Source organism: Abramis brama, assembly GCF_963993115.1.
Source record: "Abramis brama genome assembly, chromosome: 16".
Taxonomy (NCBI): Eukaryota; Metazoa; Chordata; class Actinopteri; order Cypriniformes; family Leuciscidae; genus Abramis; species Abramis brama.
The window spans coordinates 16,853,961-16,870,252 of NC_139978.1; the positions used below are offsets into that span (position 1 = coordinate 16,853,961).

Genomic DNA, 16,292 nt, shown 5'->3' on the forward strand with positions numbered 1-16,292 from the left:
GCTTCCTACAGGACACAGTGAGCAATTCCCTGAGAGAGCAAGAGCTGGAGCCCAACAGAGCTCTCATCAGCCCCGCCCCCCAACAACAGAGTTCAACATGAGGGAGCCAAGTCTGAAGGAGGTTGAGGAGATCATCAAGGCAGCCCACTCACGATCTACCGCAGTGGTCTATGAGCGCTGCCCAGAGCTTCTCCGGCACCTGTGGAAGATCTTGAAGGTGATTTGGTGAAGAGGAAGAGTTGCGGACCAGAGGAGGTGTGCTGAGGGAGTGTGGATCCCCAAAGAGGAGAACTCAGGAATAAACTCCTCAGGAATAACTACATCGACCCCTCAGTGCAGAAGGGGGGGATTTCTGGAGCTCCCGGCTGCTTGGAACACACTGGTGTAGTTACACAACTCATCAGAGAGGCCCATGAGAACAGAGGCGATCTAGTTGTCTTGTGGTAGGACCTGGCCAATGCCTGTGGGTCCATACCACACAAGCTGGTCGAGCTCACCCTACACCTCCATCATGTTCCCAGTAAGATTAAGGACCTGATCCTGGATTACTACAATAATTTTAGGATGCGGGTCACTTCTGGGTCAGAAACATCAGACTGGCATCGCATTGGGAAAGGAATAATAACAGGCTGTACCATCTCTGTTATTCTTTTCGCTCTTGCCATTAATATGATGGTCAAGTCAGCCAAGGTGGAATGCAGAGGGCCCTAACCAAGTCAGGTGTACGACAGCCCCCCTATAAGAGCTTATATGGATGACCTTACTATTACAACAACATCGGTCCCAGGGAGCAGGCAGATCCTACAAGGACTTGAGGGACTCATCACCAAGGATGAGTTTTAAGCCATCCAAGTCAAGGTCCATGGTGCTGAAGAAGGGAAAAGTGGTTGACAAGTTCTGTTTTTCCATCTCAGGAACTGTCATCCCAACCATCATGGAGCAACCTGTCAAGAGTTTGGGGAAGCTCTTTGACTCCAGCCTGAAAGACTCTGCCGCCAGTCAGAAGTCCAATAATGAACTTGGAGCTTGGCTCACTAAGGTTGACAAGTCCGGTCTACCTGGTAGATTTAAAGCCTGGATCTACCAGCATTCCATCCTGCCCCGAGTCCTGTGGCCCGTACTGGTCTATGCAGTCCCAATGACAACTGTTGAGTCCCTAGAAAGGAAGATCAGTGGCTTTCTTCGGAAGTGGCTGGGTCTTCCACGGAGTCTCACCAGTGCTGCACTGTATGGGACGAGTAACATACTGCAGCTGCCCTTCAGTGGCCTCACTGAAGAATTCATGGTGGTACGCACCAGAGAAGCCCTACAGTACAGGGACTCCAGGAACTGCAAGGTGTCACAAGCCGGCATTGAGGTGAGGACAGGAAGGAAATGGAAGGCTGGGAAAGCAGTAGAGGAGGCAGAGTCATGCCTGAGACAAAAGGCACTGGTGGGCACCGTGGCAACAGGCAGAGCGAACTTGGGTTGCTTCCCAAAGACTCTGGTTAGCCAGGCCCGTGGCAAGGAAAAGCACCATCTACTCCAGGAAGAAGTCCGAGCAGGCGTGGAGGAAGAGCGAGTGAGAATGGCGGTGGGACTCCGGCAGCAGGGAGCATGGACTAGGTGGGAGAGTACACTGCAGCGCAGGATCACCTGGGCAAACATCTTGCAGGCAGATGTGCATCGGGTCCGTTTCCTGGTACAAGCTGTCTACGATGCCCTGCCAAGCTCAGCGAACCTCCATGTCTGGGGGATGAGCGAGACACCTTCCTGCCTTCTTTGCTCTGGAAGAGGCTCTTTAGAACATCTCATCAGCAGCTGCCCAAAGGCACTGGCTGATGGTCGCTATCTTTGGCACCATGACCAGGTGCTTAAGGCAATTGCTGAGAGCTTAGCCTTAGCCATCAGCACCAGCAAACATCATGCTCCAAAGAAGGCAGTCCCCTTCATTAAAGCTGGAGAGAAACCCCGGGCGTGCCCACAATTAACAACAGGCCTCCTCCATAAAGCCTCGGACTGGCAGCTGCAGGTCGACCTGGGAAAACAGCTGAGGTTCCCTCAGAACATTGTAACAACAAGGCTCCGCCCAGACATGATAGTTACCTCAGAGGTTTCAAAATATCTGATCATGCTGGAACTCACGGTGCCCTGGGAAGAGCATATTGAGGAAGCCAATGAGATGAAACGTGCTAAGTACCAGGAGCTGGTGGAGGAGTGCAGGAAGAGAGGCTGGAAAACCTTCTATGAGCCTATAGAGGTCAGCTGCAGTGGCTTTGCAGGACGTTTACTTTGCAAAGTCCTCAGTCGTTTGGGCATTACAGGGGCAGCCAAGAAAAGGGCCATTCAATCCACGAGAGAAGCGGCAGAGACCTTTGGTGGCTTTGGATTAAGAGGGCTGATCCGTGAACTGCTACTGGGAGGCAAGTCGGGGTTTGATCAACCCCGGCTGGGTTGCCTGGGTGAGGGTGTATGATGTTGCGAGACCCGAAACACCCAATGATCCCAGGATACATCACTGAGGATGCGTCCCAGTGCATCCATGAGATGTTTCTGCGTGGAAGTAGGAATCATTTTTTCATTTACGTTTTTGTAAAAAAAAAAAAAAAGTGTAATTATTTAGACATTTTGTACACAAGGGCTAACAAGACAAACAAAACACACCTGGGAACAATCAGGGAACTAATCAACATGAAAAATTACAAAAGAACTACAACGATGACAGACAGAACAGGACACAGGAAGTATAACAAAACTACAGGGACAAACACAGAGAACATAATTGACCATACTGAAGACTGGAGTAATGGCTGATGAAAATTCAGCTTTTCCATTACAGGAATAAATTATTTTCAGTTATAAATACTGCCTTTGTGAACATAACATCAGTCTGTTCATCACACAATACTATTGTATGACTTCAGAAAACTTGAAATATAGTGAACAAGTATCATTTTCCATATCAATTTGACTTTGCACATGCTGATCTCATAGAACAGGAGAATTTTGCAGTTTAGGTACAAACAGCTAGAAAAGTTATGTGGTTGTTGCTGCTTACTATTTAAGGGAAAAACTGTCAGGATTGGTCAGATTCGACCTGAATATATTCTCTACATATCAAACCACAGTATACACTACTGCTGTACAATACGTAGTTAGAACTAATCATGAAAATGTAAGTAAATATAACCACTAGTGCAGCACATTATTGGGTTCACAGTGATTAACTCATTTCCAGGCGATAACTGCATATCAAGCTCAACAGTAACAGGAATTTACATATAAATGTGCCAGTTTAGTGCCGAAAAGGCTTCACACTTTAGGGCATTATGTACTTCCTTGATATTTTCACATTTTTATATTGTTTTTACCTTGAAGTGCACAGTTTGCATGAAAAGTCCCCTTGAAGCTATAGTACCTTGTGTAACTCAGAATTGTGTTCAGCAACATTTTTGTTTGCAGGCCAAATCTTTTAATATAATCTACTAAAACTTGCACTGGTTCTTCCTTACACTCTTCCGTTTGCCTTATTTTTGATGTGTGTTTGTTTGTGTGTGAGAAAGAAAGTGATTAATTGGTCCAGAAGCCCCAAAGTATCTGCTTATTTGCCAAATTATAATAACAATGTTCTGGTTATAAAAGTCTATTTACATGTTTCCGGTTGTCCTATACTTAGAAATATGCTGAAGGTGTTATACAGCTCCCATCTTATGTAACATCAAAATATGACACTGACGCGTGTTAAGACAGAGATGACAGAGATTACTAGGTTGTGACATTTTTGCATTAGTCATGCATTACAGCTCAAAACATTGCTGAAAATGTGATGCTGATGATTGGATGGATAACTAGATAACCCATATAACATTAAACATATTTCTCTAGCCAAAATTGAATTCATGAACAAAATGAAATTAAATGTGTATATAATTCTATCTAAAATACTGTATATGCTATTCCATTATACTGCCTTTTCACCTGCAAACAAGAACTGACTGCAATGCTCTTCTTGTTCCTTGGCAGAGAGTGCAAGTGATGTCACAGGGGCTGACAGTGCATCTGATGTCCTACAGGACAGAGAGTGCATGTAACATCACAGAGTGTGTGTGAGACAGACTGCAGATCCACAGCCATGTCTAAGCACCCAGACATGCTATTAGTGGAGGCAGTGCAAATTGATTAACTGACTCATTACTGCACAGAGGAATCTCCTCAAGACTTTAAATTACATTTTGAGAAATGCCTCTGGTCTTGCCACTTGTAGTTTTTGGTCAATATAGTGACAAAGGAAACATTGAATAGCACCTTATACATATTGCTTATTATACATATTACTAACCCCATCCCGCGAGATGGTCCTCACTGCAGAACACGAAATCTAGGGGGAGGAGTTGGATCCAGATCCAACTCCTCCCACCTTACATATACCTAAACCTACCCATCTCCACCCCCTGATCCCTAAACCCACCCCTAAACCTACCAATCTCCACCCCTTAAATCTGGATCCAACTCCGCCCCCTAGATCTCATGTACTGCAGTGAGGTGCTACTGCATCCCGCAATACACTCTTCATTTCTAGTATTAAGAATGAACACACTGCAAAATGGACTTGATCTTCCATTTCCAGTGTGATAAATAAACTTGAAGTATTGTTATTCTTAGATGATTTATGTGACTACTGTACATTTAGATAAAGACAAAAAGATAAAAGATAAAAAAATGTGAACATCTGTTATTATTTCCAAGATGTTAACTGGAGGCCGCTTGCTGAAATAAACATGCAACAAAATCATGTGACAAGCATACTGAACTAAAGATATGTGAACACTAGACTGCTGTTTGAAGTTTATTGAAGATTATGGCATACTGTTTTCTTTGTTATAGAGTACACTGTGCAGTATTCAGTGAGTAGGAAGCTCTATTTAAAATCAACATGACAAGGAAGTTGCCATCGCTTTTTCTTCCCTATTGTGAGGTATAGCCTATCCCTGTGAAACTCTCTAACTAGAAAAAAGATAGGGCAGGACTTGATTTTGAACATCAGGAATTGATTGGACTATCTTTGTGGTTTGCTATTGCTGTGATCTTATGTGATGGACAGGTTGTCCCGCCCTCACGCCAGTAAACACGTCATCAGAAAAAAACGGATGTCGCTGCAAGAGGGAGAGCAAGTTGTTTTGATTTAAGAATCAAGATTACGAAGGCACATGAATAAAATAAAAATAAAAACGATGTGCATGGATAACTCGTTTTAAATACTGCAATGTTCCATAAAAAACAAGAGTTGTCAATTTTGATTTCATGGTGCATGGCTTTAACCAAGCAACTGCATAAGATAAAAAATAGTTTCAGTTCCTTCTGAGAATCGAAACCATGACATTGGCGTTGCTAATACCATGCTGATTAATCTACAGGAAAACTAATGGAGTTTTTCCCATAATGCAGAAAGTGGGAAAATCAGCTCTTTAAACTTTAGAGGTCGTTTTAATGCCACTTTACGGTCTCGACATAGCAGCTTCTCTATTATCCTAATCTGCCAGCGGAGGTTTATGTGAGGTTTTTAATCTGCCAAGATAATAAATGACTTAAAATGGATAAAGCCACAGACACACATTTGATCCAATATGTCTGGTCGCCCACTCTCTTTGACACACACACACACACACACACACACACAGGAGAGGAGAGAAGAGGAGAGGAGAGAGGCTGGCTTGGGCATTCCCTCACATTCCACTTGACAGATCTGCACGCTGAAGCTGCTGCTCCTGTAGTGAGTGCAAGACAGACATTTCTCCTCAGCGCTTGAGGAGGATTCATCACAAGAACACAATGCAGGTGAGGAATCGATCATATCACTTTTATTCTTAACGGATGCCTTTAAAAAAATGAAAAAATAACGCTGTGGCATCAAGGAGCCACAAGTAAGAATAACAAAACAACGTTTAATACGATACAATGGAATAAATATAATAAATGTGAAAAATTATATTCCAAATATGTTTGCATGCATAATTGTGGCTTCTACACGACCATCGCTGTGTAAGAGACTGAGTTGATGATAGTTACATAATTTCACTCGAACTGTAGATGTGCGTCCTTAGAGCGCGAGAGGTCGCGGTGTCAATCATCTGGTCCTCGTTGTTGTGACTTAATGTGTCATATATGATGCGTATTATATCATATAATAAATATATCATTACCAGGTCGGCCAGTGACAATGACGGACTCTCCATCGCACTTAGAGACCTTTACAGAATAGATGTTTCTCGCGCGCGCTTCAAACCCGCCGAGTGCAATTTAGACTTATGTAATCATGGGTGAAAAACCTCTTCAAATGAAATGACATGCTCTTTTAGTGAAGTGGAAAAACACGGGGAGTAACAAGGGGTGAAAAGTTGTGCAGAAACAACCGCACGACTGGGTCGAGTGAGGTCGCGTAAATTTAGAGAGCATTGCGCGCGAGCCTCTGGAGATAAGAGGCTTATTCACAGTTTATTTATTTTCCGCTTTTTCTTGTTTTCATCTTCTCTTGGTTTGGGGAATCTGAGCACACCTAATGCTTTGAACGTTTTACGAGACTAAAATCAAATTTGTTCTTTTTTCAACATGGGGTGATTGCAGATTTAGCTTGGGGGCAATATCTAATATGATGAACGGGTGGATTCATGCTGTTGACTCATGTTTATGAGTCAGATGGTGAGTTTTGAACCTTGTGGTGTATGATTGCTTCAAGCTGTGAGAATCCTTCTCTCTCACTGCATGAAATGTTTTGCATTTAAATCGTTCATGTATTAGTTTATGTCAGCTTTGAAATAATTACATGGGTTGAATCCCGTCCTCACTTTGACAAATGAGTGGTTGTACTCTGGGGGGCAGTCCGGTGCACTTCCACAGAGCGTTGATCTAACCGTGTTTGATCTGAATGTAAAAACTAGATTTGCTCATTGTTCTCTGCATGATGATAATAAGTGTTATGCTTTCCTGATATTTTGAAACATCTGTATTGTTTCTGAAGGGTGCATAAATGGCAAAATGTTCATATTAAACCAAGTGTGAGTCATCAAGTATGGCCATTTTCTAAATAATAGCATTGCTCCTTTATCATGTGTTGTCTTGTCTGATTTCGTCAATACTTCACTGACTGGATTTGAGATCAAAATTCAAAAATTACAATTCTGTCCTCATCTACTTCTGACTTCTTTGAAACACCAAATTAGATGCTTTGAAGAATATACATGCTGCAGTTTTACGGAATCAAATAACACCCAAAAAGGGAAAGGAATACAAAAAACAAAACCAGAGTGACCAGAAGTGAGTGCTTGAAAAAAAAAAAAAATAGGTTTGACATCAGCGATGTCAAAATATATTGCTTCACGACACCAATTATGAGTATTTCTTTTTATGTGAACTGTTTCTTTAAGAGTTAAACCATATCTACCTATTGGTTAAATATATAACTCAGTCTTTTGCGAGTGAATCTTTAGATTTTGTTTTTGTCTTTTCTCCATCACGGCTATGTGCTCATAGCAATATCGATAATCATAACCTCTGTTAATCGATAATCATAACCACAAACATAACCTAGTTTGTGTCCATTAAATTTAAACAAAGTGGATGTCAGGGCCGTGGTGCCCTCAGTTATATGGAAACCAAACACCATTCTTCAGCTATTCGCACCAAATCAATTGGTATAGATTAGGTTCTTTCATTAAGGGTAATTCAATGTCCCCTCACACACACAGCAGCACAGTGGGTCCAGGTGAGTGAGAAGCTGAATAATAAATAATTTGGAGTGGTGTGTAATCCACACTACTGCTAAAGTGAAAGGGAAAGGAAATGCCTGGAAAGGGGGAACAGAATAACACAGTGCTGCAGTGAACCAGAGCTGCTACCGACACCGGCAGGGCTCATTTAATCTCTGATGAGCGTGATTGAAAGTGTTCAGTGCGAGGTCAGTGCTTTTCCTTCTGTTTACAAGCAAGAGCATGTGGTCATGAGGTAGCAGCAGCACAAAAGATTGCAATCTGCTGTTTGAGAGTCACAAAGTAGAAGAGCAATATTGTAGTCCTTTGATTAAACTGAAAGAGAACTTTCTTTTGGACTGCTTCACCCATAACTGAGTTGGCTGGCTGCAGTGCACTGCATCGCTTCTCTGAGTTTTAATCAGGCTGTGGTTCTGAATTTTAAGTCAGTGTAAGCCTAGAACCTGGAACAGCGATACACACCGTCCTGAATTAAACAAGAAACATAAATTGGAAGAATGTAGACGGAATACTAAAAGTAGTATCAGCTTGTGCAGTGTAGTCCGGAGGGCCTCATGAATTAATGCTGATTTATTCAATGTGAAATACTGTAGAGTAACTCAGTAAAGATCCAACACACCGTTAATTGACAGTAATGATGACAATGTGCTTATTGCACAGCCAGAGCATGCATATGGCAAATATATGCATTATATGCACAAGTTAATATTACAACTACATTATCAAATACTCCTTCGCTATCCAGATGGTCTGACAGAGATCTGTGAGTGAAGCTTTATGAGCCATGTGTCACTAATGATGAAAAATTGCTACTGTACTTGGATCAAACAAATCAAATGTCTCATATTTTCAAGTTACATAAAAATCTCCATAGTCTGTAATCTTTTAATGTGGGAGCACCGACCTGCCGGCTGTTAGCAGCAGGGGAGAAATGCTGCTCGTTCTCCATTGATTTTAACCTGTCCCCGTAGACCCATTATCAACAGACCTGTGCGTACAGCTAGCCAGAGACTGCAAGCCAAAAGCATTATTAAAACAGGTTTTTTTGTACTGTTATTCAATAAAAAGCATTCCTCAGAGATGCACCGTTCAATTTCAATTTCACACACACACACACATGCACACACACACGACTTCTGTGGGACCCGACTTAGAAATATTCCAATGCAAAATAGAAATAATTAGAACTAAAATATATAAAAACAAATAAATTGATATTCATCTATTGAACAAAATCAATAAGAACAACTAAAATAAAATAAAAACGATTTACATGTGCAAGCGTAGTCGGAGCGTGTGTAAGGCTGGGAAAGGCTTAAGCCCAAAGTAAACTCAACTCCATTTGATAAATTTGATAGATGTGAAGGCAGGAGGTCGACACATGCACTCTAGTAAGTCTCATCTTTGTCTAGTGTTTGTGCTATTTTTCTCCAGAAGTTATGACCGATAAAAATGTCTTTGTTTTCTGTATTCTTCTGTGAAACAACGGCCCGGGGCAGTGTTGCCACCTTGAGGAACTGTTGATTAGTGGAAAATAAATTCAATGCGCATGTGTGACCTGCGCGTACAAAATTCGGGTGACGCACGTACAGTACGCTCATACTATTCAAAGTATCCTTTGGGCTTTAGCCATCCCCTGCCTTCTGCTGCTTCTAATTTTAGAGAGAAAAGCTAACCATAACTGCTGGTTTAGGATCAGTTTTCTCTGTAATATATTAGCATATTGGCGAAACAGATTTGTCAAGCGATCCAGTGCGTACTGCATCTGTGCTTGCGCTCTGGAGACCGTCAAATGTTTCTATTTACAAAATGATTTTTGCAGCATTGAGTAATGTAGACAATACCAAACATATCTGTTGATTTCCTTTAACGCAAAGGCCAATTAGAGGTGTTTAACCACGGTCTGTCTGAATTCTCGATTCTATAAATAGACTAATGTTTAGGTAAGTATCGGTTTTTAAATAATAATAATCTGAGTAATAAAATTACAACATTAAAACAAATAGTGTTAAAACCAACAATTAGTGTTACTACAGGGTAATTTTAAGTGAGTGTTATGATGGCAAAGGTAATCTAAATGTAAAATATAAAACCGACACAATTAATGAAAAACAGTCCAATATCAACCGATGACCCATTGCTACTGTACATGCGCCTCCTGATTTTTGTACACGCAGGTCACACATGCGCATTGAATTTGTTTTGCACTATATCTCTAAAAGACATAAATAAGAAGCTGAAACATGTTGGAGGATTACATGCATGCACGAATGGATGAAATCGCTCAGAGCCATTTGTGCATACAAACAAGGTACACTGCCCAGAACAATTGCTTTCACTGCCCCCCACTGTTCCCTGAAGCGACACACAGTCAGTCACACACTCACACACACACACTGTATTAAATAGATGTGCTCCCCTAGCAGACCTGCCAGCCTACCCAGACATGCATATGGAGCCGCCATCCACCCACTCACAGTTGAACCAGCTCCATAAAGCACAGAGAAGCATGCGCTCTCTCCTTTCCCTCACAGAGACACACAGCCACAAATAGCATCTCCGGCACCTTAACGCAGCGAGGCTACACAACGCCCCTCCTGCTGACTATCAAGGGTTATTGTAGACACACCAGTCCATTATTACAAGAGCGGAGGAACGTCAAGATGGATCCTCTCCGAAAAGGTCATTACTCCCATTGTGTGGAATCATGGACGAGGCATTTCTCCAGAGGCAGGGGCACGCCGAGGCATCCGAATGTTTGAATTTCCTGAAAGAGGAGAGGAAGCTTTGAAATCAATCCTCTTTTCTAGCCTTTGTCCCTTTGTCCCCATCTGTGTGCCTCTGAATCTTCACCTTGTGATCAGCAGAGCCTGTTTTCTCTGGTTTCTGTCCAACTTTTCAATCAGTCTTTCATTTAGGCTTGTGAAACAATGCCAGACATCTCTCAGTCCAATCTATCAGTGATCAGTTAAGATCAGTAAAGTCCACCACCAGGATTTAGAGGCTTTCCATGTCGATTAATGTGGTCTAATCCTGAAGGACAGAGGCAGGGTGAAAAAGACTTGCGCTGTATAACAGAGCGAATGTTTCGTAAGGGGATTTTACAGGTTGCAAAAGCCATGATGAAAATGCACAGCAACTGTCTTTTTTTTCCCCCTAATTCGTTTGGGGAATTCTGAGAAACTGATTCTAGTGCATTTCTCTTGGAGATCTCGCTATTTCATTTTTAATCTCAGAAAGGAGTTTTTTGCTTTATTTTGCTTTATATGTTACTGGTTGGGCAGTCCTGAGCAGGGATGATTGACAGGGCAGCGTGCTTGTGGTAGATCATAGGGATTATATAAGAGACGGGATGTAACAAGTCAACACACATTCTGCTTTTGATATTTCAAGAAACACTGTGTCGCTCTCATTTCGTAACAAGGGAAAGGAGACAGGGAGGTTGTTGTTTTTTCGTAACAAAGGAAAGGAGAAGGTTTTTAGGAAAGGCAATACAAAGGGAAACTACTGGAGAGGGATGAAGAGGGGAAGGTGGAGAGATATGGTATCTGACATCAGGCGTGGGAGGACGTATGTGAAGGGAGAGATTGACAGAAAAAGATATTGAGTGGGAAAGGCAGATGGAGTTGGAGCAGGTATCAGGAGGAATAAAGGAGAGAGAAATAGATAGGGGAAGATTATGCGTTACTTTCAGCTATATTTTTGTAGGTGAGTGTTTGTCTCTGCGGAAAGAAGATGAGCGTAGTGTATCATTTACAGTACGGAGACTGACGGAGGGATGGAGGAGCAGCAGGTGTGTGAGCTGATTGCGGGGCCTTTCTTTCGTCTCTCCGTCTCAGGGGAGAATGTGCACAGGGTGGTGTCAGCTAAAAATAAACTCCTCCATGTCTTTGGGACTCGTTCTGGAGCTCAAAGGCCTCTCACTGAAAGCTGCAACAAGTCAGGACCAGATGCCAGTCAGAGCTAGTAGTGATAGACTGATTTATCAGCAAGGCCTGTTTTTAGCTAATTTAAGGGGAAAAAATTGGCTGATACTCATGCCAGCTTTCCGATAGCATGTGAAGCCAGCATTAGTTTAACAGCATTTGGGACTTTTTCAATGAATCTTTCTGCAGGTTACATTGTTACACCAATATGTGGAGACAGTAATGAGTGAGTCATTCATTCAAGCGATGAATAAAAAAAAAAAAGAAGCTAAATCATTCAGGAATTAAAGTGTTTTAAAAGTGGGTCATTGAATAATTCAACCAAGCGATTCATTCAAAAACACAGAATCATTCGGAACGAAATGTCACTGGTTTCTTGAAAGCACGCTGTTAAAGTTTGGAGCTAATCCATTGATGAAACAAAGATAATTGGCAATATTATGTCTAAAATATAAGCTACTCAATTATATTATTACCTTATTAACAATATTAACTTATTGTTTTTATAAATTATTGACAGTTATATCTCACTGGCAGTTGTGCTGTTGGTCTGAATGTTCAGCCTGGTCTCATTGTTAATACGTAGGTATTAATACGTAATTTTCAAAGATAGAAAACGTACTTATTTGTATATGCTGAATTATATATATATATATATGCTGAAACGTATAATATGGCAGCCCTTTCTCATCCCAAGGCGTCATATACTGACGCTTTCGAAATTTCTTCAATATCCGACGCACAGGGCACCCTTAGGCGTCAATATGAGACGCAGATAAATATAAGTCTAGGAGGCGCCTCCTAGCGGTCTAACCCTAAACCTACCCCAGACCTAAACCTACCCATAACCGGCGTCTCATATTGACGCTAAAGGGTGCCCTTTGCGTCGGATATTGAAGAAATTTCAAAAGCGTCAGTATATGACGCCCTAGGATGAGAATGCGTTAAATATGGACGTATCATTACGTTTTTTCAGCTAAAAAACGTAAACTATTTACGAATATTTCATATCATAAAGATATCTGTATAATTTCCCTTTTACCATTTTATAGATTATAAATGTAAGATGATCCCTCAATGATCCCTTTGGATCTGTTTCTTGCAAACGTATGGATTCTAAAGATTTGGAAAATGGATGTCTTTTGTGAATTTATGCTGTGTTTTAGTGTATTATGGGTCTATAGGAGAAAACGCCTTTTGTGTCTCACGGTAAATAAACCAAATATTACAAAATGTTTAAACGAATGAAGAAGGTATTTTAAGGTTTTAAAGTGTATTCTTGTTTAACACCATGTAGGCTAATCTTCCGAAACGAGTTTGCAGCAAGGCACGAACAGAAGAACAGAGCGAAATGTTATTATTTATGAGTAACGTTAATGTTATTATATGAGCAACGTTAACGTTAAACTGTATTAATAAATGCGACTGAAAAATTAATTGATAAGACAATTGAATGCAATAGAGTGAAAACATTAATGCCACGATTTTAATATGCATAAGTTAAGGAATACGTACAAATTTGTACGTCGGTAAAGTTGTTTATACGTAAATAAATTACGTTTTTGTGCTGTCAATACGTAAATATTCTACGTTTTAGTGCTGTAAATACGTCAGTATTATACGTTTCTGTGTGTATAAAACGTAAACATGTATGTATGGTAGAACTACACTTTACGTAAAAATACAAACGTATTCTCATGAGATCACGTTGGAATGTTAGCGCAGCTTGCTTGTGTGATGTTGCGTAGTTACAGGCATTGGCCAGTCAAAAACTATTGGTTTACTAATAACCTAACAAACTAGTCCGTATGTCATTTTATCACTTGATCACCATGTATCCTTTAAAGTCAACATGAAATCAAAATTGATCATTCTTTTATTTTTAATGGAATATTACAGTATTGATTATAAATTATTTATCCATGCACATCATTATTTTTAAACATTCATGTGCCCTCTTAATCTTTAATCAAAATAACTTCCCCACCCTCTTGCAGCGACATCTTTTCTATTCTCTGATAGCACGCGGCGACAAGGGGCGGGACAACCTGTCACTCACATGAGATCACAGCAATAGCAAAACCACAATGATCCAACAATCCAATCAATTCCCGGTGGTCCATTTTTTATTGTTTGAGAAGCTGTTTCACTCTGATATACGTCACAATTGAGAAGAAAAGTATATTGCAACTTCTGTTTCATGCCAAATTTAAAAAAGGTTAGCTCTTATAGTGCAGTATGAGGAATAGTGTGTTGTTGTATGGTTGCGCAGGTTTGTGTGGGGGGTGGTGAATATCTCATGCATTATCTGAAGAAGCACTTACTGTATATCACAGGTCCCTTGACTTGTACTGAATAATTGATTCATCTAGCAACATTCCTTCCTCACTTTTTCTCTCTCTCTCTTCCTCAGTAGTTAATAGGTAAAAGTCATAGCATCTCTTTGAAGACTGAAGCCTTTAGGCTTGTCTTGAGTCAAGGGGCTGTGGTGTGTTAAGACAGAACATAAAAGCCAACCTCTTCTTACGAGCTACATTGACTGATAATGCCTGAGAGAGTAGAGCTATCTCTTTATCTCTTTTTTTTTGGCTGTACAAATATAAACAAACTGACAAGTGGTTACATAAGGGCTTGTCTTTCCTCTCAAGGACATGGTTCGCCATGCATGATTACATTTGATGCCACATCTTACAGTAATGTCTTCTGAAGGTCTCCATTTTTTTTTTCATGTTCTACAGTGTACAGTATATGAATCGCTTTTAACACACACACACAGACTATTCACTTTTTTCAGGTTTGTTTCAGGAGTTAAAACTGCATTTAAATATGGGAGTGACTCGCCTAAATGTGTGTTTTGTGTGTATGGAACTTGACTCACTCCTGAAATGAAAAGACAATGATGATTGACACTGTGGCACTGATATACTGTATACTGTAAAGCAACGTTCTGGCATCTCGCGCGTTTACTATTTTTGACCAAAGTAGTATTACAGTGACCAAAGACTCCATTGACCACCAAAACCACCATTGACAGAAGCGTTGTGTTTTGTTTATGATTGGAAGGCTGCTTCACAGAGCGTCCTTTTAAAAATTTGCCATGTCCATTTATTATAAGCATATTTGGGATTGTTGTTTGGGCTTGGCTCATAATGCAATCCAGTTAATAAAGTGGGGAGGTGCAGGTCGCAATGTATTGGTCTTATTTCCAATATAAAGCTTTTGGATTTATTTTTATTAAGGATTTGTTCTTGTTGACCAAACTCTTGACCATTTTGCTTCCTCTTTTATGAGTACTGTGAATTCAGATGTACTTATTTTGTCACATACTGTTTTCTCCTGCTATATTAGGGAAGTATGTGATTTTGGATGCAGACAACAAGAAGTCTGATTGATGGAGATCTTTTTAGAATTATGGGTAATATAGTTTTACCACCTGGAAATTGAATATTAAATCTGAACTAGAAAAAATTATATAGGTTTACACTATAGGTTATCAATCTATCTTTGCAGAAAATGAATGTGTGAATTGCTTCCTTAAAGCTAATCTTTCCTTCTATACAGCAAGCCCTTTGGCCAAGGGACACTGATTATAACAATATTATATTTGATTATATCATAAGAGAAAGGAAAAGGAAACCTATCACATGCTCTTAGTCTTGCTGTCGTTCTGCTCATGGAAGCAGACTCATGGGCAGAGAGCGTTATACATGTTTGATGGTGTTTTAATGGAGAACACGGTCTTATCTAGCATTCTGGTCCTCCTCCCCAGAACACGTGTGGCTCCACTCTCATTAATTATGCAGCTTTCACAGCATTTAATCTATCTGTGATCAATACTAAGCACTGGTTACAACACGAGGTTAAACAGCAGTGTCTTGGGTTTCTGTTTAGAGTAGCATACTACCATGCTAATATTGTTAATATTCTGTATGCTTAGAATACCAAATGTGCAGTAACTCTGGCAATGTCATGCGCTCGACTTCACCTTTCATTTTTATTGCACAATACATTCTGTTTCACATATTATTGTTAACAATAGTAGGCTGTACTGTATATACTGCACAGTATTCAGTATCCTATTCTGAACATAACATGCAGTAGTCTCTATGTGTTTGGTGGATTGCGTCTTTTCCATTTACATGGAAAAGTAAAGTTTTAAATTAACTTATATTCCTTTGGAATCAAACCCATGACCTTGGTGTTTCTAGAGACATGCTTTACTCTTTGAGCTACATCAGAAATATTGTTTTTAAATGTGTCTTTGTGTGTGGGATCGTGAGCGGATTAAGCTTGTTCAGTTCATGTTTTATAATTCTGACTCTGTACCTGATCTAACACATGGATCTTCCCTTCCATCTGAAAATAAATAATTTCCCTCAGGCTTTAATTATACAGCTCTGTCTGCTTCTCTGGCATTAAATGCTAAACAAGGACATGTTTTGTAAATTCGTAAAATTACTGAATGGAAGAGTGGCTGGAATTAGTGTGTATTTGTTGAGTGAAAGTATAAAGGATAAATACATTTTTATGTTTACTGAAGAAATTGAGATGAGGTGTTGTCGGTGGTTTCCAGCACCGTGCTATTAGTGTAGTTTTGTTTATGAATGAATCAGAGCTTTTGAGT

General features: G+C 40.4%; 1 protein-coding gene across 4 annotated transcripts in view; it reads left to right on the forward strand.

Moving 5' to 3' along the window:
- The first annotated feature begins 5,647 nt into the window (after positions 1 to 5,647).
- kcnip3a (Kv channel interacting protein 3a, calsenilin) overlaps positions 5,648 to 16,292 on the forward strand; it is a 60,482-nt gene continuing 49,837 nt past the window's right edge. Inside the window, exon 1 of one of the 4 annotated variants that reach the window (XM_084138567.1) lies at positions 5,648 to 5,814. In XM_084138567.1, the coding sequence (XP_083994693.1) occupies positions 5,809 to 5,814 (6 nt within the window). In that variant the 5' untranslated portion in view covers positions 5,648 to 5,808. The remainder of the gene's footprint in view (positions 5,815 to 16,292) is intronic. The other 3 variants (XM_084138566.1, XM_084138569.1, XM_084138568.1) reach the window with 3 other exon arrangements.